Source organism: Salvelinus alpinus, chromosome 18, assembly GCF_045679555.1.
Source record: "Salvelinus alpinus chromosome 18, SLU_Salpinus.1, whole genome shotgun sequence".
In the NCBI taxonomy this organism is placed as follows: Eukaryota; Metazoa; Chordata; class Actinopteri; order Salmoniformes; family Salmonidae; genus Salvelinus; species Salvelinus alpinus.
Window position 1 is genome coordinate 35,408,813 of NC_092103.1, and position 27,818 is coordinate 35,436,630.

At 43.2% G+C, this 27,818-nt stretch overlaps 1 protein-coding gene and 2 long non-coding RNA genes across 4 annotated transcripts in view; 1 reads left to right on the forward strand and 2 right to left on the reverse strand.

The window, feature by feature from the left end:
- LOC139544245 (carboxyl-terminal PDZ ligand of neuronal nitric oxide synthase protein) overlaps positions 1–27,818 on the forward strand; it is a 220,360-nt gene that overhangs the window by 142,768 nt on the left and 49,774 nt on the right. For both annotated transcript variants that reach the window (XM_071351157.1, XM_071351156.1), the window contains exon 10: positions 16,042–16,384. In XM_071351157.1, coding sequence (XP_071207258.1) covers positions 16,042–16,384 — 343 coding nt within the window. The remainder of the gene's footprint in view (positions 1–16,041; positions 16,385–27,818) is intronic.
- The window catches only part of LOC139544247 (uncharacterized), a 32,505-nt gene that overhangs the window by 3,714 nt on the left and 973 nt on the right, over positions 1–27,818 (reverse strand). The window lies entirely within an intron of this gene.
- LOC139544244 (uncharacterized) lies at positions 9,241–11,793 on the reverse strand. Its single transcript, XR_011668835.1, has 3 exons — positions 10,041–11,793; positions 9,800–9,876; positions 9,241–9,306 (listed from the first exon to the last, which is right to left on the reverse strand). It is a non-coding gene; the product is annotated as an uncharacterized lncRNA (long non-coding RNA).

Here is a 27,818-nt window from a genome sequence, read left to right on the forward strand (position 1 = left end):
CACGCATACAAACACATACTTACACACACGCAAACAAACACATACACACACGCATACAAACACATACACACACACACGCATACAAACACATACACACACACACGCATACAAACACATACACACACACACACACACGCATACAAACACATACACACACACACGCATACAAACACATACACACACACACACACACACACATACAAACACATACTTACACACACACACACACGCATACAAACACATACTTACACACACACACGCATACAAACACACACACACACACACGCAAACAAACACATACACACACGCATACAAACACATACACACACGCATACAAACACATACACACACACACGTATACAAACACATACACACACACACGTATACGAACACATACACACACACACGCATACAAACACATACACACACACACGCATACAAACACATACACACACGCATACAAACACATACACACACATGCATACAAACACATACTTACACACACACACACACACACGCATACAAACACATACTTACACACACACACACACACGCATGCAAACACATACTTACACACACACACACACGCATACAAACACACACACACACATGCAAACAAACACATACACACACGCATACAAACACATACACACACACGCATACAAACACACACACACACACACGCATACAAACACATACTTACACACACACACACACACACACACGCATACAAACACACACACACACACACACGCAAACAAACACATACACACACACACGCATAAAAACACATACACACACACACGCATACAAACACATACACACACATGCATACAAACACATACTTACACACACACACACACGCATACAAACACATACTTACACACACACACACACACGCATACAAACACATACTTACACACACACACACGCATACAAACACACACACACACGCAAACAAACACATACACACACGCATACAAACACATACACACACGCATACAAACACATACACACACACACGCATACAAACACATACACACACACACGCATACAAACACATACACACACACACGCATACAAACACATACACACACACACGCATACAAACACATACACACACATGCATACAAACACATACTTACACACACACACACACGCATACAAACACATACTTACACACACACACACACGCATACAAACACATACGTACACACACACACACGCATACAAACACACACACACACATGCAAACAAACACATACACACACGCATACAAACACATACACACACACGCATACAAACACACACACACACACGCATACAAACACATACTTACACACACACACACACACACACACACACACACACGCATACAAACACACACACACACACGCGCAAACAAACACATACACATACACACACGCATACAAACACATACACACACACACACACATACAAACACATACACACACACACGCATACAAACACATACACACACACACGCATACAAACACATACACACACACACACGCATACAAACACATACACACACATGCATACAAACACATACTTACACACACACATACAAACACATACTTACACACACACACACACGCATACAAACACATACTTACACACACACACGCATACAAACACATACTTACACACACACACACACGCATACAAACACATACTTACACACACACACACGCATACAAACACACACACACACGCAAACAAACACATACACACACGCATACAAACACATACACACACGCATACAAACACATACACACACACACGCATACAAACACATACACACACACACGCATACAAACACATACACACACACACGCATACAAACACATACACACACACACGCATACAAACACATACACACACATGCATACAAACACATACTTACACACACACACACACGCATACAAACACATACTTACACACACACACACACGCATACAAACACATACTTACACACACACACACGCATACAAACACACACACACACATGCAAACAAACACATACACACACGCATACAAACACATACACACACACGCATACAAACACACACACACACACGCATACAAACACATACTTACACACACACACACACACACACACACACACACACGCATACAAACACACACACACACACGCGCAAACAAACACATACACATACACACACGCATACAAACACATACACACACACACACACATACAAACACATACACACACACACGCATACAAACACATACACACACACACGCATACAAACACATACACACACACACACGCATACAAACACATACACACACATGCATACAAACACATACTTACACACACACATACAAACACATACTTACACACACACACACACGCATACAAACACATACTTACACACACACACGCATACAAACACACACACACACATGCAAACAAACACATACACACACGCATACAAACACATACACACACACGCATACAAACACACACACACGCAAACAAACACATACACACACGCATACAAACACATACACACACGCATACAAACACATACACACACACACGCATACAAACACATACACACACACACGCATACAAACACATACACACACACACGCATACAAACACATACACACACACACGCATACAAACACATACACACACATGCATACAAACACATACTTACACACACACACACACGCATACAAACACATACTTACACACACACACACACGCATACACACACACACACACATGCAAACAAACACATACACACACGCATACAAACACATACACACACATGCATACAAACACACACACACACACGCATACAAACACATACTTACACACACACACACACACACGCATACACACACACACACACACGCATACAAACACACACACACACGCAAACAAACACACACACACACGCATACAAACACATACACACACACGCATACAAACACATACACGCATACAAACACATACACACACACACACGCATACAAACACATACACACACACGCATACAAACACATACTTACACACACACATACAAACACATACTTACACACACACACACACGCATACAAACACATACTTACACACACACACGCATACAAACACACACACACACATGCAAACAAACACATACACACACGCATACAAACACATACACACACACGCATACAAACACACACACACACACGCATACAAACACATACTTACACACACACACGCATACAAACACACACACACACACGCATACAAACACACACACACACGCAAACAAACACACACACACACGCATACAAACACATACTTACACACACACACGCATACAAACACATACACACACACGCAAACAAACACACACACGAAGGAGGAGTACAGTATGGGGGTGTAATTGTAAATGCTGTAATGCAATAAAGAGTTGGCTTGAGGTGTGTGTGTGTGTGTGTGTGTGTGTGTGTGTGTGTGTGTGTGTGTGTGTGTGTGTGTGTGTGTGTGTGTGTGTAGTGTCCGAAATTAACTTTTTGTCTCACAAAAATCCACCAGCCAGCATATTTTACCTTCCAAAATAATAAATTGCCTTTTTGTGTCACATATACATTCGTTTCAGTACATTTCATTGAGATAATATGGTATTATCTGTACAGCACCAAAAGTGCTGTACAGAGTGCAAAAATGCCAAACAGTGGGCACACAATGAATTAAACAAAATATATCAGATACAATGAATAAGAGCAGATAGAAGTCAAAACAGGGCAACAACAATGGTAAGATAGTTATGAGAAGTGCAGTGGACATAGAACTGGTGCTCTCCTGATACAAAGAGGAAACAGGGGAAGAAGGTCTACAAATCCTTTACTTTGAGTAGAAATACCCTGATAAAATACAGGTCAAATAGATGCTGGCTCATTTAGGCTGTGGCTAGATTTAATTTCCCAGCCTGAATACAACTGAAGATGTCTTGAACTCAAAATTGTACTGAAGTATTTGCTATAAACATGTGCTTAAGATGTACTCAAACATAAAAGTAAATTTGAAAGTTTTGTAAACCTATCAGATGCTTAATAATTTGAAACAACTTAAACCTCATCGGACTCCTCACTCTCTACTGCAATCACCCTCTTTGCACAGTCCATGAAGTCTGGCCTCTGTTACGGAGTCTAGTTGATAGGTAATCGACTAGTTGGACTGTTCCCCAGACTCCACGCGTAGGGACTTGTACAATGCTTAACAAGGCTATTGAACTTAACATTGGTGTCTGTCTTTATTCCTTAATCCGACATATCATACAGAAACATGGTATCAGAAGTGGCTCGGAAAACACACGTTTGTTATTTTTGTAGCTAAGTACAGTATAGGCGCAGTTACGTTCCATATGCGAACACAAGCCGTTTCCTACTCCTAGTCACAACACTGATCAACTCGTTGTTAGCTGGCTAGCTAGCATCACTACCTACTTCCATGACTGAAGGCAAAGAAATCTCCTATTCCATTGCTATGGCAGCGAACATTCCGCCACCAAATCACATGGTTCTCACAGAGGACTGGAATACTAATTGGGACAACTTCAGGGATGAATTCGAGGACTATGCGCTGGCGACCGGTCTACATGAGAAACCCAACGAGGTACAAGCGGCAACTCTGAGGAGTTTAATGGGCAGTGAATGCAGGCATATCTACCGGCACAATCTCACCCTCACGGCACGACAACAGTGTGATGCAAAGGCTATATTGGATGCATTGGAGAATTACTTCAAACCCGCCAGAAACGTCATTTACGAGCGGTTCGTTTTCGGAAGCTGCAAACAGGAAGAGGGTGAGTCAGTACACAACTTTGTAACCCGTTTGAGAGAGAAATCCGCCACTTGTGAATACGGGGGATTGAAAGATGAACTGATTCGTGACAAAATAGTACTGGGAATTGCAAATGAGAATACGCGCCGGCGTCTACTGAGAGAGAGAGGCTTAACATTAGTAACTGCCATCGAAATGTGCCGCACTGCTGAAGTCACTGACATGAGAATGAGAGCAATGGAAACGGAAACCCCACGCTCCGACGTTGATACTGTTCACGCTGTTGCTAGGCAGACATTCAGACAAAACCAATCGAGGCAGAGTAATTCACCACGAACGGTGAACACAGAGAGCCCCGTAGCATGTAAATACTGTGGGAATACACACACACGTGGCAAAGAGCACTGCCCTGCCTACGGAAAACCATGCAGAGCTTGTGGAACTAATAATCACTTTGCAAAAGTGTGTCTCAAAAGCAAAAGAAGGGTGAGTGAGGGCAAGATTCACTGTGTTGATGATGTTACTCAATGTTCAGAGCTGAACAGTGAAAGTGACATTTACATGCATGAATCCATTGGGGCTGTACACTCAAGAGGGAAGAAATGGTTTGTGACACTACGATTACACAACAAGCAACAACAATGTCAACTGGATTCGGGTGCTACATGCAACGTAATGAGCTACAAAGACAAAATCAATCTGGCACCTGACACACATCTATTGCCCAGCGATACTAGACTAAAGCTGTACTCAGGAGAACTAATGAGCTCTATGGGCACCTTTGAGACCGAATGTGTTATTCGGGGACGCAAACACAAGCTGGAGTTTGAGATTGTGAAAACCAGTCAAAATCCTCTCCTCTCAGGCTCTACATGCGAACGCCTGGGACTGATGCAGTTCACTGTACCAAATGACCTGCACATTGTGGATCATGTCCAGCATGGACCCCTGTCCAAAGAACAACTACTCAGCAGATATGACGATGTATTCAACATGCCCGTTGAATCAGTGCCTGGGGAGGTACACTTTGAAGTGGATGAGAGCATTACTCCAGTCCAGTGTGCTCCTCGCAATGTGCCCATTGCAATGAAAGTGGCTGTGAAGGCCCAGCTGGACAAGTATGAGGCCGATGGCCACATGACATCTGTGACTGAACCAACTGACTGGATCAGCAATATGGTCATAGTGAAAAAACCAGAGAAGCTGAGGGTCTGCATCGACCCAAAGCATCTGAACCAAGCACTGAAACGATCCCACTACATCATGCCGACACTAGAGGATGTCCTCTATAAGCTTCCCAAGGCCAGGATTTTCACCTTGGTGGATGCCCGAGATGCATTCCTTCAATGCAAGCTGGACGAAGAAAGCAGCTTCATGACTACCTTCTGGACCCCCTGGGGTCGGAAACGCTGGCTCAAGCTCCCGTTTGGTGTCTCAGTGGCGCCTGAGGTATACCAACGCAAGCAGCACGAGTTACTGGCTGGGCTCAAGGGCATTGAACCCATCGCCGATGATATCCTGATCGTAGGCTGTGGTGAAACAGACGAAGAAGCAGAACGCGACCACGATGTGAAGCTCCTGGCACTGATGGAGCGCTGCCGATCAGTTAAGCTTCGTCTTGGCCTGAAGAAGCTGCAGTTCAAGGTGAAAGACGTCCACTTCCATGGCCACATTCTCTCGGCGAAAGGCCTGAAGCCGGACCCAGACAAGGTCCAAGCGATCCTCGACATGCCAAACCCGTCGGATGCAAAAGGAGTACAGCGTCTCATCGGCTTTGCAAACTATCTTGCAAAGTTCATGCCACACCTATCAGCAGTCTGTGAGCCTCTGCGCCGGTTGCTGGACAAAGACACACCATGGCACTGGCTACCCAAGCACGAGGCCGCAGTGCAGGAGATGAAATCTCTGGCTTCATCCATGCCAGTGTTGCGCTACTACGACGTCACGAAGCCTGTCACAATCCAGAGCGACTCTAGCCAAAGGGGACTTGGATGCTGCCTTATGCAGGAAGGCCAGCCCGTTGCGTTTGCCTCGAGAGCGCTCACCCCCACCGAACAAAACTATGCACAAATTGAGAAAGAGTGCCTCAGCATCGTCTTCTCCTGCCAGCGATTCCATCACTACTTATATGGTCGAGAGCTGGTCACCGCTGAAACTGACCACAAACCACTCATTGCCATATTCAGTAAACCTCTCCTCAACGCGCCCAAGAGGCTTCAAAGTATGCTCCTGACTCTGCAAAACTACAGCCTGAAGGTCATTTACAAGCCAGGACCTGAGATGTACATCAGCGACACACTGAGCAGGGCAACAGCACAATGTACAGGTAGAGGCACTGCCTATCAGCGGCAGGCCATCTGTTCGCTACAGCAGGAACAACAAGATGTTCAACAGATCAATCAGGCAGACTACTTAAACGTCACAGATCACCGCCTAGCCCAGATCAGGCAACATACTGACAAGGACGAACACCTACAGTCACTGAAGTCCATGGCTCTCGCAGGTTGGCCATATCTGAAAGAGGAGACACCTTTCACAGTGAGAGAATACTGGACCTTTCGAGATGAGATCAGTGTGCAAAATGGCGTCTTGTTCAGAGGTCAGAAGGTCATTATTCCCAAATCACTACGTCCAGAGATGCTTACCCGCATACACTCCAGTCACGTTGGAGGTGACGCATGCTACCGTCAGGCTCGTGAAACATTATACTGGCCAAACATGCAAGCAGAAATTAAAGACTTTGTCAGCAACTGTACCACATGCAACGAGTACGCTCATGAACAGCAAAAGGAAACCATGATGTCACACGAACTGCCCACAAGGGCCTGGCAAATCATCAGCATGGACTTATTCAGCCACAGACAAAAGGACTATCTTCTCCTCGTTGATCATTACTCTGACTTTTGGGAAATTGAACTGCTCCCTGACTTGTCTGCAGAGACGGTCATAAAGCGCTGCAAGGCGCAGTTTGCAAGGCAAGGTCAGCCTGACAAGGTAATCACGGACAATGGCCCACAATTCACTGCACAGTTCAAGCGTTTCGCCTCAGAATGGGAGTTTGACCACGTGACCTCCTCTCCAAGACACCCAAAAGCAAATGGCAAGGCAGAATCAGCTGTCAAGATTGCAAAAAACCTGTTAAGCAGGGCCTTGCGCGACAGCAACGACCCATGGAAAGCGATCTTACAGTGGAGGAACACACCCACCGAAAACATGGACAGCAGCCCAGCACAACGCCTTCTGTCCAGACGTCTGAAGACTACTATCCCCGTAGCTAACAAGCTACTTGAGCCCTGCGTCATGGTTGGCGTCACGGACAAACTGCGTCACAGAAAGCAACTCGCTAAGTGCTTCTACGACCGGACTGCTCGAGACCTACTAGAGCTGGAGGTGGGTGAAACTATAAGGATGAAACCGCTGCCGGGAGACCACACAGGACTTTGGAGGCTGGGCACATGCCTACAGAGAGTTGCACCACGTTCTTACCTGGTGGATGTTGGTGGCTCCCTCTATCGTCGCAATCGGGTGGATCTGCGCGTAGCAGAGCAGACAAACCAGAACATGCCATACACTCACCTAGATGAGCTGGATCACAGTCCAGGCCTAAGGGTAAGGGGTGCAGAATTGAGACATGAGCCAACTGAAGGTGAAGCTTCTACCCCACCAAACTCTCCAGCTCGTGGCCCTAATCCTACCCCTGTCAGAGCCAATACTTACTCACGGGTGGGTCGGCTGTGCAAGCCACCGGACAGGCTTACTCTGTAAGCAAGAGACTTAACTTGTTGTCTGTTAATTAAAAAAATATTAAAAAATGTAAAAAAAATATTAAAAAAGGAAGATGACAGCTGAAGTAAAAAGAAAATGTCATGCTTTTCAATTGTTATGACTTGACTGTTAAGAACTCAATGTTATGCCGTTATGTTTGCACTTTCTATTGAAAAGGATGATGTTACGGAGTCTAGTTGATAGGTAATCGACTAGTTGGACTGTTCCCCAGACTCCACGCGTAGGGACTTGTACAATGCTTAACAAGGCTATTGAACTTAACATTGGTGTCTGTCTTTATTCCTTAATCCGACATATCATACAGAAACAGCCTCCTGCTCCTGACAGAGTCCTGGTGCCACAGCATCACAGCTTCTATCGGATCATACTCCCTGATCTCTGGAGAGGACAGCTGGACCATAAGGAGATCTGACAGTGTATCAGTTTATCTGACAGTTTTCACCTGTTTCATGGTATTAAAACCTCTTTCACATTCAGCTGTGGAGGCAGGGAAGGACAGGAGCAGGTCAACCAATGCCAGAAAATCAGGACAGGACTGCTGATGGCTCCTGTTGACACGGAACCAGGACATCTTCTGCAGGGACTGGGGCTCTTGGTACATCAGCACCTTCAGGACAGTCCACTGGATGCCAGAGGTCTCCAGGACAGGAAGTGGTCCACCAGGGTTTCCAGTTCAGTGCCACCAACATCTAGAATACTTGTATACATTACATTACAACAAGCATCATGCAGTTTTAATTCTCAAACTATAAAAATATGATCCTGATCCTGAACCTGAACCTGACTGCCCTATAATACAAAACATAAAGTAACCTGCTGCTGCATCTCCTGACTCTGGCCAGTTGGTGAAGCTGACCAGCTTGGTGGCACACAGGACCCCTACACTGGCGTCCTGTAACCTGTCAGTCATGCTCTCCACTAGCCTGTCAAGCATTTTGTCCTGTGAGGTGACAAGGGTCTTGCTGTCATCTCTGGTCAGCGAAATTCCATCATATCTGTTGGCCATTGTGGCCTTCATCATGGGCCCTTCACTGATGATAAAAGGCACATTTTACCATCCTTTCAGAATTTTCCTTTACAACACACTCTCACTCACACTCTCTCTCCCTCTCTTATTGACGTAATCCTTTCTCTTAATTCTCTTCAGGTAAGTATTTCTTATTGCAGCTTAAATAAACATACCTGGTTTTGTACTTCTTAAGTACTGCCTGTGTTGAGCACAAGGAGCTGTGGGCTTCTGCTATGGTGATGGTGGACCTCTGCAGACAGGCAGACAGGGTGCTCAGGTGTGTCAGTGTGTCATGCAGGAAGCCACAGAAGTGGATAACAACAGCCTCCCTCGTAGTACTGTAGTATTACATTTACATTTAAGTCATTTAGCAGACGCTCTTATCCAGAGCGACTTACAAATTGGTGCATTCACCTTATGATATCCAGTGGAACAACCACTTTACAATGGTTGTATCTCTTGGCCTTGGCCTGCTGGACACCTCAGATATTATGAACATCAGCAGATTGAATCTTAAATACAGAAAGAACAAAGACATACAAATAGACAATTAATTGCTGTCCAAAACAAACTATATTAGATATGACAGATTTTATCAGTGCATAAAGCATTGAAACATGATGTTACCAATTGTAACCTTGTTTGTTGTTAATTACTGGACATTACATATTGATGATGACTTGGAGTACTTAGCATAGCAATCTAGAGCTACTACCTGTTCCAGTTGCTGGACACGCCCCTGGTAACCTTGCATGAAGTGGTCCAGTGCACGCAATAGGTGTCCTACCCATCGTGTTCCGGTGGGCACCAGTGGTGTGTGCCCAAGAGCCTGAAAGCTGTTTACCAGGTTTACCCTGTTCAGTGGACTGGTGTGGTAGAAGGTGTAGAGCCCACAGAGAGGTCTTCTACTTTCTGAAACATCACATTGGACCGGATGGCATCAGAAAAGGTCAGTTGAAGGCGGTGTGCCATACAGTGGATGCTGATGATGTAGGCCCTGTCCCCCTTCAGCCGGCTGACCACACCATTCTTGGCTCCGGTCATCACAGCAGCTCCATCTGTTCCCAGAGCGACCAACTTGCTCCCCCACTCATCACACACTCCCTCCATGATGGCACTGATGGCGTTGCTTATGAATGCCGCGTCTGCCTTCTCCACCGACTTGATGCCAAAAAACTTTGACTCAATCTTTCCCTTGTGACAGAATCTGACATAAACTAACTCCTCCTCTTTCACAGAACTGTCTGTGGAGCCATCTGACATGATGGAGAGAAATTTGGTGTTTTTCAGATTCTCTCTGATTGTATTTATACACTATTTTGAGGTGAACCAAAGCTAATCAAGAGCTGAGAAATAACCCACAATACTGGACCACGTCTGTTAAATAGACTTGAAAAAACTAGCTACAAAAGTACAAGTCAAGCTACATGAGTAACAACATGTTCACTTACTCACACATCCACTCCAAGTCAGAAAGTGGTCTCACCTTCTTGCCAATGGCATGTAGAGTCCTAAACAGTATCTTCATCTTCGTGCTGGTCTGCTCTAACATTGCCATTAGCGCGGTCACAGAGGGTGTCAAGAGGAGAGGCTCCGATTGAGCCCGGGACACAGACATGCAGGCAATGTGACACTTGCTGTGTTCAAGGTCACGAATGTTCTCCAGCTTCATCGTTTTATTTCTGATGACACATTTTCTCTTTAGCATACTGGCGACACACAGAACAACTCATCACCACAGCCTCAGCATCATACTGTAGCCACCCTCTTGAAACTCCTTTATCTCCAAACCTCCATTTCTCACAAAAAGTTATTTTTTGTGTGATTCGTCCTCCTTTTCGTCGGTGGGTTTTCGTTTCAAAGGTTGGCTTACTCCATGTAAATGTCACCACATAACAGCTATTTAATGAACGGTAGCTATCAGCAGACCCGTGGCAAGTGAGCGGTGTCAAGTAGCTGATGTCCCGTATGGTAAACAGCGTCGCGAAACTAGGAGCACTAGAGACAGTCTGTGGCTGGCAACATGAGTCATTTCCTCCGAGCCATCATGCCAGATATTTTATTACATGACTATTTTGGTACAAACATTTACCCGCCAGTGTGGAGGATAGCCTTCTGAGATTTACTCGCCAAATGGAAAATCTACCCGCATCTGGCGCTTGGCGAGTGTTCATTTTGGACCCTGTGTGTGTGTGTGTGTGTGTGTGTGTGTGTGTGTGTGTGTGTGTGTGTGTGTATTTGTTTGTCGTTTTTTTGTTGTTTCGTTTTATACATGTGTGTTTACACGTTTACATGTTGTATACATATGTGCTTGTATGCGTGTGTGTGTGTATTTGTTTGTAGGTTTTTTTTGTTTAGTTTTATGTTGTATACATGGCAGCTAAAAGCTGCATTGCGTATACAAAAGCATATAACAAACTACAACAAATCCAAAATAATAACATTGTGTCACCACAGTTTGGAAGTTTGGTACTGGAAGGATGAGTGATGAATTGAAGCAGTTCAGATGGCGTTACGAGAGGAGGAACTTCAGGTATGGATGGTCACGGAGGTGAGACAGTTAGATCCACATCCTCAACAGCGCACCTATAGAGATATGAGCCCAGTTCACTTTTCTGTCCCCAATGTCCTTTCTCCAGGCTTTGTAGCTTGATGGTTAACTAACTAGCTAGCTACTCCTCTCCACTAACTCTGTGTATCACCCACTTGGGTGAAGCTAACATTACTGCTGCCACACAGTGCTGAAAGCTCACCACTAGGGCTGCGCAATTAATCGCATTCAAATTCAAACAGTCCATAGCTAGCTAGCTGCTACACTCTAAAAAGAAAAGGTTCCTGGACTATCCTTTAGGGGTTCTTCAAATTGAAACTGCGGGGAAACCCCTATAAGTTCTTCAAAGAACCCCTTTTAATGGATCCTCAAAGAACCTTTTGAAGAACCATTTGGGTTATTAATAATGATAAGCATAACAATAACAACAATAATAACAATAACACAATATTTTTGTTGTCAGTGTTTATTATGGTTTCAGTGGCAAAGCAGAATAAAACAATCCAAAGAGAGGTAAACTCCCAGCAGAGCCCCAAGTATAATGGACATATCCTCTGGCGTGTTGATGTTAATCTATTGATGTACTCTGTATCCATAGCCAGAGTGATTTTGCAGTGCATGGTGATCAAACAGGTTTCCTGTTATATTCATCAGAGGTGTAGGGAGGGTGAAGTCTGTGAATCCAAAAAAGAGTAATTATACAGATGATTAACAAAACATGCATACGACAGTATTCATACCTTGGTTTCCGTGGTGAATGTGAATGGAAAAAACTGTTTTGATAATGGTTTTCATACACATACCTTGTCCACAATGTAGAGGCCTATGGGATGTTCATTGAAGAGGGACAGGGAAAGGGGGATACCTAGTCAGTTGTACAACTGAATGCCTTCAACTGAAATGTGTCTTCCGCATTTAACCCAACCCCTCTGAATCAAAGAGGTGCGGGGGGCTGCCTTAATCGTAAGGGAGGAGGATGGTACATGTGATCTGCATAACATACCAATACCAATTGAATAACTTTGTATGCATCCTCATCTGTATACCTGCAGACAGAGTCAAAAGTGAGCAGTTCAGTCATCTGCAGCCAACACAGCTAGCCTTCAACATATTCTTACCTCTTTGTTGATTGATATCCATTGAATTGTGTCCATTTTCTGTTTTAGACAGATTTGCACAAATCTGAAAAGATAGATGGTATCATCATAAAACAATATAAATTTAGATCATATAAGGGACAAACCTTACCTTAAATTGAGGAGATCTTTACAAGTGTCAGGTACTGTAAGTGCCTGAACCTGCTGTCTTTTCAAATTTAAATCCAAATGTTTCGGTCGGCCAGTTAGGTCCTTGAAAGAACCCCCACCAACCAATGAGGTTCCTCTATGAACCACACCTCCTATGGGGTTCTTGAAATAACCTTTTGGGGGCCATTTTCAGTGCCAAGAACCCTAAGGTTCTTCAAAGAACTTTAAGGATCTTAGAAGAAGCCTTGTTGAAGCCCTCATTTTTAGAATGTAGTTATCTTAGCCAAACAAGACAACAACAGTTAAACACTTAAAAACAATTCAGTATAAAAAATAAATCAAAATTAATGGGACCTATCAGCCATTGCTACTAGTACGGCACCATTTGTGTGGTAGTGTCTGTGTATTTGTGTGGTAGTGTCTGTGTATTTGTGTGGTAGTGTCTGTGTATTTGTGTGGTAGTGTCTGTGTATTTGTGTGGTAGTGTCTGTGTATTTGTGTGGTAGTGTCTGTGTATTTGTGTGGTAGTGTCTGTGTATTTGTGTGGTAGTGTCTGTGTATTTGTGTGGTAGTGTCTGTGTATTTGTGTGGTAGTGTCTGTGTATTTGTGTGGTAGTGTCTGTGTATTTGTGTGGTAGTGTCTGTGTATTTGTGTGGTAGTGTCTGTGTATTTGTGTGGTAGTGTCTGTGTATTTGTGTGGTAGTGTCTGTGTATTTGTGTGGTAGTGTCTGTGTATTTGTGTGGTAGTGTCTGTGTATTTGTGTGGTAGTGTCTGTGTATTTGTGTGGTAGTGTCTGTGTATTTGTGTGGTAGTGTCTGTGTATTTGTGTGGTAGTGTCTGTGTATTTGTGTGGTAGTGTCTGTGCATTTGTGTGGTAGTGTCTGTGTATTTGTGTGGTAGTGTCTGTGCGTTTGTGTGGTAGTGTCTGTGTGTTTGTGTGGTAGTGTCTGTGTATTTGTGTGGTAGTGTCTGTGTATTTGTGTGGTAGTGTCTGTGTATTTGTGTGGTAGTGTCTGTGTATTTGTGTGGTAGTGTCTGTGTATTTGTGTGGTAGTGTCTGTGTATTTTTGTGGTAGTGTCTGTGTATTTGTGTGGTAGTGTCTGTGTATTTGTGTGGTAGTGTCTGTGTATTTGTGTGGTAGTGTCTGTGCATTTGTGTGGTAGTGTCTGTGTATTTGTGTGGTAGTGTCTGTGTATTTGTGTGGTAGTGTCTTGTGTATTTGTGTGGTAGTGTCTGTGTATTTGTGTGGTAGTGTCTGTGTATTTGTGTGGTAGTGTCTGTGTGTTTGTGTGGTAGTGTCTGTGTATTTGTGTGGTAGTGTCTGTGTGGTAGTGTCTGTGTATTTGTGTGGTAGTGTCTGTGTGTTTTTGTGGTAGTGTCTGTGTGTTTGTGTGGTAGTGTCTTGTGTATTTGTGTGGTAGTGTCTGTGTATTTGTGTGGTAGTGTCTGTGTATTTGTGTGGTAGTGTCTGTGTATTTGTGTGGTAGTGTCTGTGTGTTTGTGTGGTAGTGTCTGTGTATTTGTGTGGTAGTGGCTGTGTATTTGTGTGGTAGTGTCTGTGTGTTTGTGTGGTAGTGTCTGTGTGTTTGTGTGGTAGTGTCTGTGTATTTGTGTGGTAGTGGCTGTGTATTTGTGTGGTAGTGTCTGTGTGTTTGTGTGGTAGTGTCTGTGTGTTTGTGTGGTAGTGTCTGTGTATTTGTGTGGTAGTGTCTGTGCATTTGTGTGGTAGTGTCTGTGTATTTGTGTGGTAGTGTCTGTGTATTTGTGTGGTAGTGTCTTGTGTATTTGTGTGGTAGTGTCTGTGTATTTGTGTGGTAGTGTCTGTGTATTTGTGTGGTAGTGTCTGTGTATTTGTGTGGTAGTGTCTGTGTATTTGTGTGGTAGTGTCTGTGTATTTGTGTGGTAGTGTCTGTGTATTTGTGTGGTAGTGTCTGTGTATTTGTTTATGTGGGGTTGACACGTGGTGTTTCATGCTAGCTTAAATCATGTTACACCCAGAACTAGTAAATGCTAATCCAACCAATCTAAGACACAGTCCACTCAGACGCTGCCGGCTGCACAGCCAAAACCTCTGTCTCCGGAGAGTGTACTCACATAGGCAGGTGTGTGTGTGTGTGTGTGTGTGTGTGTGTGTGTGTGTGTGTGTGTGTGTGTGTGTGTGTGTGTGTGTGTGTGTGTGTGTGTGTGTGTGTGTGTGTGTGTGTGTGTGTGTGTGTGTGTGTGTGTTAGAGAGAGATTGAGATAGGGAGAAAGAAGTGAGAGAAACGGAGGAAGAAAGAGAGAGAAAAACTGATAATGAGATGACGATTTGAAAGAAAGACAGGAGAAATTGACTGACAACCGTGTGTGTGTGTGTGTGTGTGTGTGTGTGTGTGTGTGTGTGTGTGTGTGTGTGTGTGTGTGTGTGTGTGTGTGTGTGTTTTGATTTTGAGTAATTTTTGTCTGTGAGAAAGAGGCAGGGAAGGAGGTGTGAGAGAAACTGACTAACAACTAGGGACATTGAGAGTGTGGGTGAAGGTTAGACTTGTTTGCTTCATTTCATTAAAATATACTTTTTTTGACTATTTGTGTTCAACTTTGTCAGTTAAAGACATTTCTCTTCCTTCCCCTGTAGATGATCAGGAGTCGTCATGGACGACCAGGTCTCTGTCACTCAACCTGAAAAACCATTACAGCTTGAGCAGCATGGACCAGCCCATCACCTCCACCCCTGCAGGGCCACTCCAAAAAAAAAAAGTCACCGCTTCCCAGGTGGACGGTGCCGAGTCCTACCTCAACCTCCTCAACCTGGAGAATGGGACCAAACCACTGGGCTCTCAAAACGGGGGGGAGGCGGAGACAGACACACTCATCAGAAGAACATCCAATGGGAAGCCAGGGCGGAGAGACAGCTCGGAAGTGTCGTCAAATGAGATTGTGCGGTTCGAAACAAGGAATTTGACAGCCCTGGATGAAAGGTAAACTATGTTAACTAGAAACAACTATCTTAACATAGCTTAGTTTATACATCTTACTGTACAAACCTTTCTTGAAGACCAGCCACATTTGAGAGTAGCCATATGCCAGAGGGCCTATTCAATGCAGCACACACACACACACACACACACACACACACACACACACACACACACACACACACACACACACACACACACACACACACACACACACACACACACACACACACACACACACACACACACACACACACACACACACACACACACACACACACACACACACACCACTGCCTGGTCATGATTATACACAATGTATTGGAGCTCCTATTTGGCAGTCACAGACAGTACAGTCCCTCTCTTTCATCTAGAAGAAAAGGAGTCAGGAGCAGCTAGCCTCCTCTCATCCCCACACAACAGAACACAACAGAACAGGCCGCCTCTCATCCCCACACAACAGAACACAACAGAACAGGCCGCCTCTCATCCCCACACAACAGAACACAACAGAACAAGCCTCCTCTCATCCCCACACAACAGAACAGGCCTCCTCTCATCCCCACACAACAGAACAGGCCTCCTCTCATCCCCACACAACAGAACAGGCCTCCTCTCATCCCCACACAACAGAACAGGCCTCCTCTCATCCCCCCACAACAGAACACAACAGAACAGGCCTCCTCTCATCCCCACACAACAGAACACAACAGAACAGGCCTAGCCTCCTCTCATCCCCACACAACAGAACAGGCCTCCTCTCCAGTGGGTGGGTTTGGCGACGAATACGTAGTGAGGGCCAGCCAACGAGAGCATACAGGTCGCAGTGGTGGGTAGTATATGGGGCTTTGGTGACAAAACGGATGGCACTGTGATAGACTGCATCCAATTTGCTGAGTAGAGTGTTAGAGGCTATTTTGTAAATTACATCACTGAAGTCAAGGATCGGTAGGATAGTCAGTTTTACAAAGGTATGTTTGGCAGCATGAGTGAAGGAGGCTTTGTTGTGATATAGGAAGCCGATTCTAGATTTAATTTTGGATTGGAGATGCTTAATGTGAGTCTGGAAGGAGAGTTTACAGTCTAACTAGACATCTAGGTATTTGTAGTTGTCCACATATTCTAAGTCAGAACCGTCCAGAGTAGTGATGCTAGGTGGGTGGGCGGGTGCGGGCAGCAATCGGTTGAAGAGCATGCATTTAGTTTTACTAACATTTAAGAGCAGTTGGAGGCCACGGAAGGAGTGTTGTATGGCATTGAAGCTCGTTTGGAGGTCTGTTAACAGTGTCCAAGGAAGGGCCAGATGAATACAGAATGGTGTCATCTGCGTAGACGTGGATCAGAGAATCACCAGCATCAATAGCGACATCATTGATATATATACAGAGAAAAGAGTCGGCCCGAGAATTGAACCCTGTGGCACCCCCATAGAGACTGCCAGAGGTTCGGACAACAGGCCCTCCGATTTGACACACTGAACTTGTCACAAGAATTATGTTCTCAATGTTCATAAACCCAATTCAATTAACTACTCCGTCTGCCACCCAGAATTTGTAAGATACGGGTTGAATGAAACAGACGGAGGCCCAGCTATGATAGTCAAAATGTTTATTCACGGGCGCGCTGGTTAGTTGTACAAAACCATTAATTTTATACTGGCTTCTTACGCACATACTTTCACACAAACAGTAGGTATCCTACGCACATACTTTCACACAAACAGTAGGTATCCTACGCACATACTTTCACACAAACAGTAGGTATCCTACGCACATACTTTCACACAAACAGTAGGTATCCTACGCACATACTTTCACACACAAACATTAGGTATCCTACGCACACACTGTCCCACTACCCAGCCGACAGAGATTAGGGACCGTGAGAATCACACCCTGTCCTTTCCCAAATCTCTCAGTGGCCCCTAGCCAAGGTCGGCACCGAATCTTGCTCAGACAGTCTGTGTTTAAGACACCCTAGAGATGATTCTAATCAATTACATACAATTATATCGTTTCGGGGTGGAATATTCTAATCGTTCATTTAAACATATAAATTCCATCCACAGAACTCTATCTGAGAAGTAGTTGGTGAACCAGGCGAGGCAGTCATTTGAGAAACAAAGGCTTTTGAGTCTGCCGATAAGAATGCGGTGAGTTGAAAGCCTTGGCCAGGTCGATGAATACGGCTGCACAGTACTGTCTTTATCGATGGCGGTTATGATATCGTTTAGGACCTTGAGCGTGGCTGAGGTGCACCCATGACCAGCTCGGAAACCAGATTGCATAGTGGAGAAGGTACGGTGGGATTCGAAATGGTCGGTGATCTGTTTGTTAACTTGGTTTTGAAGATTTTAGAAAGGCAGGGTAGGATAGATATAGGTCTATAACAGTTTGGGTTTAGAGGGGGATGACTGTGGCAGCTTTCCAATCTTTAGGGATCTCAGACGATACGAAAGAGAGGTTGAACAGGCTAGTAATAGGGGTTGCAACACTTTGTGCGGATCATTTTTGAAAAAGAGAGTCCAAATTTTCGAGCCCAGCTAATTTGTAGAGATCCAGATTTTGCAGCTCTTTCAGAACATCAGCTATCTGGATTTGGGTGAAGAAGAAGCAGGGGGAAGCTTGGGCAAGTTGTTGCGGGGGGTGCAGAGCTGTTGGCCGGGGTAGGGGTAGCCAGGTGGAAAGCATGGCCAACCGTAGTTAAATGCTTATTGAAATTCTCGATTATTGTAGATTTATTTGTGGTGACAGTGTTTCCTAGCCTCCATGGACTTTACAGTGTCCCAGAACTTTTTGGAGTTAGTGCTACAGGATGCAAATTTCTGTTTGAAAAAGCTAGCCTTTGCTTTCCTGACTGTGTATATTGGTTCCTGACTTCCCTGACAAGTTTAATATCGCGGGGGCTATTTGATGCTAATGCAGAACGCCACAGGATGTTTTTGTGCTGGTCAAGGGCAGTCAGATCTGGAGTGAACCAAGGGCTGTATCTGTTCTTAGTTCTAGATTTTTTGAATGGGGCATGCTTATTTAAGATGGTGAGGAAGGCATTTTTAGAGAACAACCAGGCATCCTCTACTGACGGGATGAGGTCCATATCCTTCCAGGATACCCGGGCCAGGTCGATTAGAAAGGCCTGCTCGCTGAAGTGTTTTAGGGAGCATTTGGTAGTACATCTCTCTAGTATGTATTATATCAGGTAATGTAGTTGTGTTGAGGTTTGGTAGTACATCTCTCTAGTATGTATTATACGAGGTAATGTAGTTGTGTTGAGGTTTGGTAGTACATCTCTCTAGTATGTATTATATCAGGTAATGTAGTTGTGTTGAGGTTTGGTAGTACATCTCTCTAGTATGTATTATACGAGGTAATGTAGTTGTGTTGAGGTTTGGTAGTACATCTCTCTAGTATGTATTATACCAGGTAATGTAGTTGTGTTGAGGTTTGGTAGTACATGTCTCTCTAGTATGTGTTATACCAGGTAATGTAGTTGTGTTGAGGTTTGGTAGTACATCTCTCTCTAGTATGTATTCTACCAGGTAATGTAGTTGTGTTGAGGTTTGGTAGTACATCTCTCTAGTATGTATTATACGAGGTAATGTAGTTGTGTTGAGGTTTGGTAGTACATCTCTCTAGTATGTATTATATCAGGTAATGTAGTTGTGTTGAGGTTTGGTAGTACATCTCTCTAGTATGTATTATACCAGGTAATGTAGTTGTGTTGAGGTTTGGTAGTACATCTCTCTAGTATGTATTATATCAGGTAATGTAGTTGTGTTGAGGTTTGGTAGTACATGTCTCTCTAGTATGTATTATATCAGGTAATGTAGTTGTGTTGAGGATTGGTAGTACATCTCTCTAGTATGTATTATATCAGGTAATGTAGTTGTGTTGAGGTTTGGTAGTACATCTCTATAGTATGTATTATACCAGGTAATGTAGTTGTGTTGAGGTTTGGTAGTACATCTCTCTCTAGTATGTATTCTACCAGGTAATGTAGTTGTGTTGAGGTTTGGTAATACATCTCTCTAGTATGTATTCTACCAGGTAATGTAGTTGTGTTGAGGTTTGGTAGTACATCTCTCTCTAGTATGTAATCTACCAGGTAATGTAGTTGTGTTGATGTTTGGTAGTACATCTCTCTCTAGTATGTATTATATCAGGTAATGTAGTTGTGTTGAGGTTTGGTAGTACATCTCTCTAGTATGTATTCTACCAGGTAATGTAGTTGTGTTGAGGTTTGGTAGTACATGTCTCTAGTATGTATTATATCAGGTAATGTAGTTGTGTTGAGGTTTGGTAGTACATCTCTCTAGTATGTATTATATCAGGTAATGTAGTTGTGTTGAGGTTTGGTAGTACATCTCTCTAGTATGTATTATATCAGGTAATGTAGTTGTGTTGAGGTTTGGTAGTACATCTCTCTAGTATGTATTATATCAGGTAATGTAGTTGTGTTGAGGTTTGGTAGTACATCTCTCTAGTATGTATTATATCAGGTAATGTAGTTGTGTTGAGGTTTGGTAGTACATCTCTCTAGTATGTATTATATCAGGTAATGTAGTTGTGTTGAGGTTTGGTAGTACATCTCTCTAGTATGTATTATACCAGGTAATGTAGTTGTGTTGAGGTTTGGTAGTACATCTCTCTAGTATGTATTATATCAGGTAATGTAGTTGTGTTGAGGTTTGGTAGTACATGTCTCTCTCTAGTATGTATTCTACCAGGTAATGTAGTTGTGTTGAGGTTTGGTAGTACATCTCTCTAGTATGTAATCTACCAGGTAATGTAGTTGTGTTGATGTTTGGTAGTACATGTCTCTCTAGTATGTATTATATCAGGTAATGTAGTTGTGTTGAGGTTTGGTAGTACATCTCTCTCTAGTATGTAATCTACCAGGTAATGTAGTTGTGTTGAGGTTTGGTAGTACATCTCTCTAGTATGTATTATATCAGGTAATGTAGTTGTGTTGAGGTTTGGTAGTACATGTCTCTCTAGTATGTATTATATCAGGTAATGTAGTTGTGTTGAGGTTTGGTAGTACATCTCTCTAGTATGTATTCTACCAGGTAATGTAGTTGTGTTGAGGTTTGGTAGTACACCTCTCTCTAGTATGTATTCTACCAGGTAATGTAGTTGTGTTGAGGTTTGGTAGTACACCTCTCTCTAGTATGTATTCTACCAGGTAATGTAGTTGTGTTGAGGTTTGGTAGTACATGTCTCTAGTATGTATTATATCAGGTAATGTAGTTGTGTTGAGGTTTGGTAGTACATCTCTCTAGTATGTATTATATCAGGTAATGTAGATGTGTTGAGGTTTGGTAGTACATGTCTCTCTAGGGTGTATTATATCAGGTAATGTAGTTGTGTTGAGGTTTGGTAGTACATCTCTCTAGTATGTAATCTACCAGGTAATGTAGTTGTGTTGAGGTTTGGTAGTACATCTCTCTAGTATGTATTATATCAGGTAATGTAGTTGTGTTGAGGTTTGGTAGTACATCTCTCTAGTATGTATTATACCAGGTAATGTAGTTGTGTTGAGGTTTGGTAGTACATCTCTCTAGTATGTATTATATCAGGTAATGTAGTTGTGTTGAGGTTTGGTAGTACATCTCTCTAGTATGTATTCTACCAGGTAATGTAGTTGTGTTGAGGTTTGGTAGTACATCTCTCTAGTATGTATTATACCAGGTAATGTAGTTGTGTTGAGGTTTGGTAGTACATCTCTCTAGTATGTATTATACCAGGTAATGTAGTTGTGTTGAGGTTTGGTAGTACACAATATATTTTTAGGCATGGGGGACACATTAAAAGTCAGCCTCTCAATTCAATTCAAACATAATATGTTTACATTTCCGAAGCAAATGAAATAGATATTAAACAAAAGTAAAATGAACAGTAAACATAACACTCATAAAAGTTTCAAAGGAATAGAGATATTTCAAACGTCAAAAAGGAAAATACATTTTGTGTTCAGTGTGCAAATAGCCTGTCTTCTCTTGACGGAATTCTTTATGCAGAATCTCAATTTGGTGTTTGTCCCATTTTGTGAATTCTTGGTTGGTTACCGTACCCCAGACCTCACAACCATAAAGGGCAATGGGTTTTTGCCATATCCTAAATGGAATGTCAAATTTTATGTTCCTTTTGATGACGTAGAAGGCCCTTCTTGCCTTGTCTCTCAGATCGTTCACAGCTTTATGGAAGTTACCAGTGGTGCTGATGTTTAGGCTGAGGTATGTATAGTTTTTTGTGTGCTCTAGGGCAACAATATCTAGATTTGTATTTGTGGTCCTGGCAACTGGACCTATTTTGGAACACCATTGTTTTTGTCTTACTGAGATTTACTGTCAGGGCCCAGGTCTGACAGAATCTGTGCAGCATATCTAGGTGTTTCTTTTCCTCTCTCTCTCTCTCTCTCTCTCTCTCTCTCTCTCTCTCTCTGCCTCTCTGCCTCTCTGCCTCTCTGCCTCTCTGCCTCTCTGCCTCTCTGCCTCTCTGCCTCTCTCTCTCTCTCTCTCTCTGCCTCTCTCTCTGTCTCTCTTTCTCTGTTTTAATTCTCAAAAGGCTGCAAGGTAGAAAAAAACAGCCATTTTTCCAGACAGTTTAGGCGGGACGCTACTGTCTCACTTGGCCAAAAGCCAGAGAAAATGCAGAGCGCCATATTAAAATAAATTACTATAAAAATCTAACTTTCATGAAATCACACATGAAAGACACCAAATTAAAGCTACACCTGTTGTGAATCCAGCCAACATGTCTGATTTCAAATAGGATTTATGGCGAAAGCACACCAAACGATTATGTTAGGTCAGTACATAGCCACAGAAAAACACAGCCATTTTCCCAGCCAAAGATAGGAGTCACAAAAAGCAGAAATAGAGATAAAATTACTCACTAACCTTTGATGATCTTCATCAGATGACACTCATAGGACATCATGTTACACAATACATGTATGTTTTGTTCGATAATGTGCATATTTATATCCAAAAATCTCAGTTTACATTGGCACCATGTTCAGAAATGCCTCCAAAATATCCTGAGAAATTGCAGAGAGCCACATCAAATAACAGAAATACTCATCATAAACTTTGATGAAAGATACATGTTTTACATAGAATTAAAGATACACTTGTTCTTAATACAACCGCTGTGTCAGATTTTTTTTTAAACTTACGGAAAAAGCAAACCATGCACTAATCTGAGACGGCGCTCAGATATAAACAACATTTCTCCGCCAACATTTCTGGAGTCAACAGAAATACGAAATTACATCATAAATATTCCCTTACCTTTGATGATCTTCATCAGAATGCACTCCCAGGAATCCTAGTTCCACAATAAATTGTTGTTTTGTTCGATAATGTCCATTATTTATGTCCAAGTAGCTACTTTTGTTAGCACGTATAGTACACATATCCAAACGCTCGCGCAGATCCAGGCGAACGTCGGACAAAAACTTCAAAAAGTTATATTACAGGTCGAATAAACTTGTCAAACTAAGTACAGAATCAATCTTTAGGATGTTGTTATCATAAATATTCAATAACGTTCCAACCGGAGAATTCCTTTGTGTCTATAGAAGTAATGGAACGCAAGTCGATATCATGTGGAATGCGCATGACCAGGAACTGGCACTCTGCCAGACCACTGACTCAAACAGCTCCTATCCGGCCCCACATCACAGTAGAAGCTTCATTCAACGTTCTACAGACTGTTGACATCTAGTGGAAGGCGTAGGAAGTGCAAACAGATCCATATCCCACTGGGATTTCAATAGGCGATGAGTTGAAAATCGACCAGCCTCAGAATTCTCACTTCCTGTTTGGATTTTTTCTCAGGTTTTTGCCTGCCATATGAGTTCTGTTATACTCACAGACATCATTCAAACAGTTTTAGAAACTTCAGAGTGTTTCATATACAATAGTAATAATAATATGCATATATCAGCATCTGGGACAGAGTAGGAAGCAGTTCACTCTGGGCACTCTATTCATCCAAAGTGAAAATGCTGCCCCCTATCCTAGAGAAGTTAACAGCGGGGGGAATAAAAAGTTGTGATTGGCTCTGCAGCGCTTAGGAGTGCTCTGTGTGTGTGTGGACATACGTGTGCGTGTTAAGGTCTTTGTCTTCCCCCCCTCTCTCTGTATGAGTGGGTCTGGCAGAAACAAAGCCCTCAGAGACTGTGTCTAAATCCCTGCAGTCAGACTCACATCCTGCCGTTTCCTATGACCAATCCACAGACAGACACACACACATACACACCAATCCCAGCTCCTCTTCCCCACAAATCCTGTAACTCTATCCCCCAACATATGGGTAAAATCAACCCCTGTTTGTCAAAAGGCAGGGAAAACACACCAAAACAACATGAGGAAACTTCCAAATGTTAAGTTCAAACCTTGCTTGTTTTTTCCCAAGCAGCTGTGTCACACAGTAACAGTCCAAGTTGACATTGAAGCCAGCTGGTGAGAGAGGGCTGTGTCTGAGGGAGGATAGTGGAGCTATTCCTTCAACTTTATTACCAGTGGTCTCATACCCTCCTCCTTCTCTCTCTCTCTCTCTCTCTGTCTCTCTCTCTCCCTCTCTCTCTCTCTCTCTCTGTCTCTCTATCTCTCTCTCTCTGTCTCTCTCTCTCTCTCTCTCTCTGTCTCTCTCTCTGTCTCTCTCTCTCTCTGTCTCTGTCTCTCTATCTCTCTCTCTCTGTCTCTCTCTCTCTCTCTCTCTCTCTCTCTCTCTCTCTCTCTCTCTCTCTCTCAATTCAATTCAATTCAATTCAAGGGGCTTTATTGGCATGGGAAACATGTGTTAACATTGCCAAAGCAAGTGAGGTAGGTAATATACAAAAGTCAAATAAACAATAAAAATGAACAGTAAACATTACACATACAGAAGTTTCAAAACAATAAAGACATTACAAATGTCATATTATATATATGCAGTGTTGTAACAATGTACAAATGGTTAAAGCACACAAGTTAAAATAAATAAACATAAATATGGGTTGTATTTACAGTGGTGTTTGTTCTTCACTGGTTGCCCTTTTCTTGTGGCAACAGGTCACAAATCTTGCTGCTGTGATGGCACACTGTGGAATTTCACCCAGTAGATATGGGAGTTTATCAAAATTGGATTTGTTTTCGAATTCTTTGTGGATCTGTGTAATCTGAGGGAAATATGTCTCTCTAATATGGTCATACATTGGGCAGGAGGTTAGGAAGTGCAGCTCAGTTTCCACCTCATTTTGTGGGCAGTGTGCACATAGCCTGTCTTCTCTTGAGAGCCATGTCTGCCTACGGCGGCCTTTCTCAATAGCAAGGCTATGCTCACTGAGTCTGTACATAGTCAAAGCTTTCCTTAAGTTTGGGTCAGTCACAGTGGTCAGGTATTCTGCCACTGTGTACTCTCTGTTTAGGGCCAAATAGCATTCTAGTTTGCTCTGTTTTTTTGTTAATTCTTTCCAATGTGTCAAGTAATTATCTTTTTGTTTTCTCATGATTTGGTTGGGTCTAATTGTGCTGTTGTCCTGGGGCTCTGTGGGGTGTGTTTGTGTTTGTGAACAGAGCCCTAGGACCAGCTTGCTTAGGGGACTCTTCTCCAGGTTCATCTCTCTGTAGGTGATGGCTTTGTTATGGAAGGTTTGGGAATCGCTTCCTTTTAGGTGGTTGTAGAATTTAACGGCTCTTTTCTGGATTTTGATAATTAGTGGGTATCGGCCTAATTCTGCTCTGCATGCATTATTTGGTGTTCTACGTTGTACACGGAGGATATTTTTGCAGAATTCTGCATGCAGAGTCTCAATTTGGTGTTTGTCCCATTTTGTGAAATCTTGGTTGGTGAGCGGACCCCAGACCTCACAACCATAAAGGGCAATGGGCTCTATGACTGATTCAAGTATTTTTAGCCAGATCCTAATTGGTATGTTGAAATTTATGTTCCTTTTGATGGCATAGAAGGCCCTTCTTGCCTTGTCTCTCAGATCGTTCACAGCTTTGTGGAAGTTACCTGTGGTGCTGATGTTTAGGCCGAGGTATGTATAGTTTTTTGTGTGCTCTAGGGCAACGGTGTCTAGATGGAATTTGTGGTCCTGGTGACTGGACCTTTTTTGGAACACCATTATTTTGGTCTTACTGAGATTTACTGTCAGGGCCCAGGTCTGACAGAATCTGTGCAGAAGATCTAGGTGCTGCTGTAGGCCCTCCTTGGTTGGTGACAGAAGCACCAGATCATCAGCAAACAGTAGACATTTGACTTCGGATTCTAGTAGGGTGAGACCGGGTGCTGCAGACTGTTCTAGTGCCCGCGCCAATTCGTTGATATATATGTTGAAGAGGGTGGGGCTTAAGCTGCATCCCTGTCTCACCCCACGACCCTGTGTGAAGAAATGTGTGTGTTTTTTGCCAATTTTAACCGCACACTTGTTGTTTGTGTACATGGATTTTATAATGTCGTATGTTTTACCCCCAACACCACTTTCCATCAATTTGTATAGCAGACCCTCATGCCAAATTGAGTCGAAGGCTTTTTTGAAATCAACAAAGCATGAGAAGACTTTGCCTTTGTTTTGGTTTGTTTGGTTGTCAATTAGGGTGTGTAGGGTGAATACATGGTCTGTTGTACGGTAATTTGGTAAAAAGCCAATTTGACATTTGCTCAGTACATTGTTTTCATTGAGGAAATGTACGAGTCTGCTGTTAATGATAATGCAGAGTATTTTCCCAAGGTTACTGTTGACGCATATTCCACGGTAGTTATTGGGGTCAAATTTGTCTCCACTTTTGTGGATTGGGGTGATCAGTCCTTGGTTCCAAATATTGGGGAAGATGCCAGAGCTAAGGACGATGTTAAAGAGTTTTAGTATAGCCTCTCTCTCTCTCTCTCTCTCTCTCTCTCTCTCTCTCTCTCTCTCTCTCTCTCTCTCTCTCTCTCTCTCTCTCTCTCTCTCTCTCTCTCTCTCTCTCTCTCTCTCTCTCTCTGTCTCTCTCTCTCTCTGTCTCTCTATCTCTCTGTCTCTCTCTCTCTCTCTCTCTCTCTCTCTCTCTGTCTCTCTCTCTCTGTCTCTCTCTCTCTGTCTCTCTCTCTCTCTGTCTCTGTCTCTCTATCTCTCTCTCTCTGTCTCTATTTATTTCTCTCTCTCTCTCTCTCTCTCTGTCTCTATTTATTTCTCTCTCTCTCTCTCTCCGTCTCTCTCTCTCTCTCTCTCTCTCTCTCTGTCTCTCTGTCTCTCTTTATTTATTTATTTCTCTCTCTCTCGCTCTCTCTCTGTTGTAATTCTCAAAAGGCTGCAAGGTAGTTTTTTTGTGCCAGTATACAGATCTGGGACCAGTCTAATAGAAATTGAGTCTGTTATGGTGACATACTGGGTTAGATACAAGCCACAGAGCAGGACAATACAGGATGGAGAGGGAGTGAGAGAGAGAGAGGGAGAGAGATAG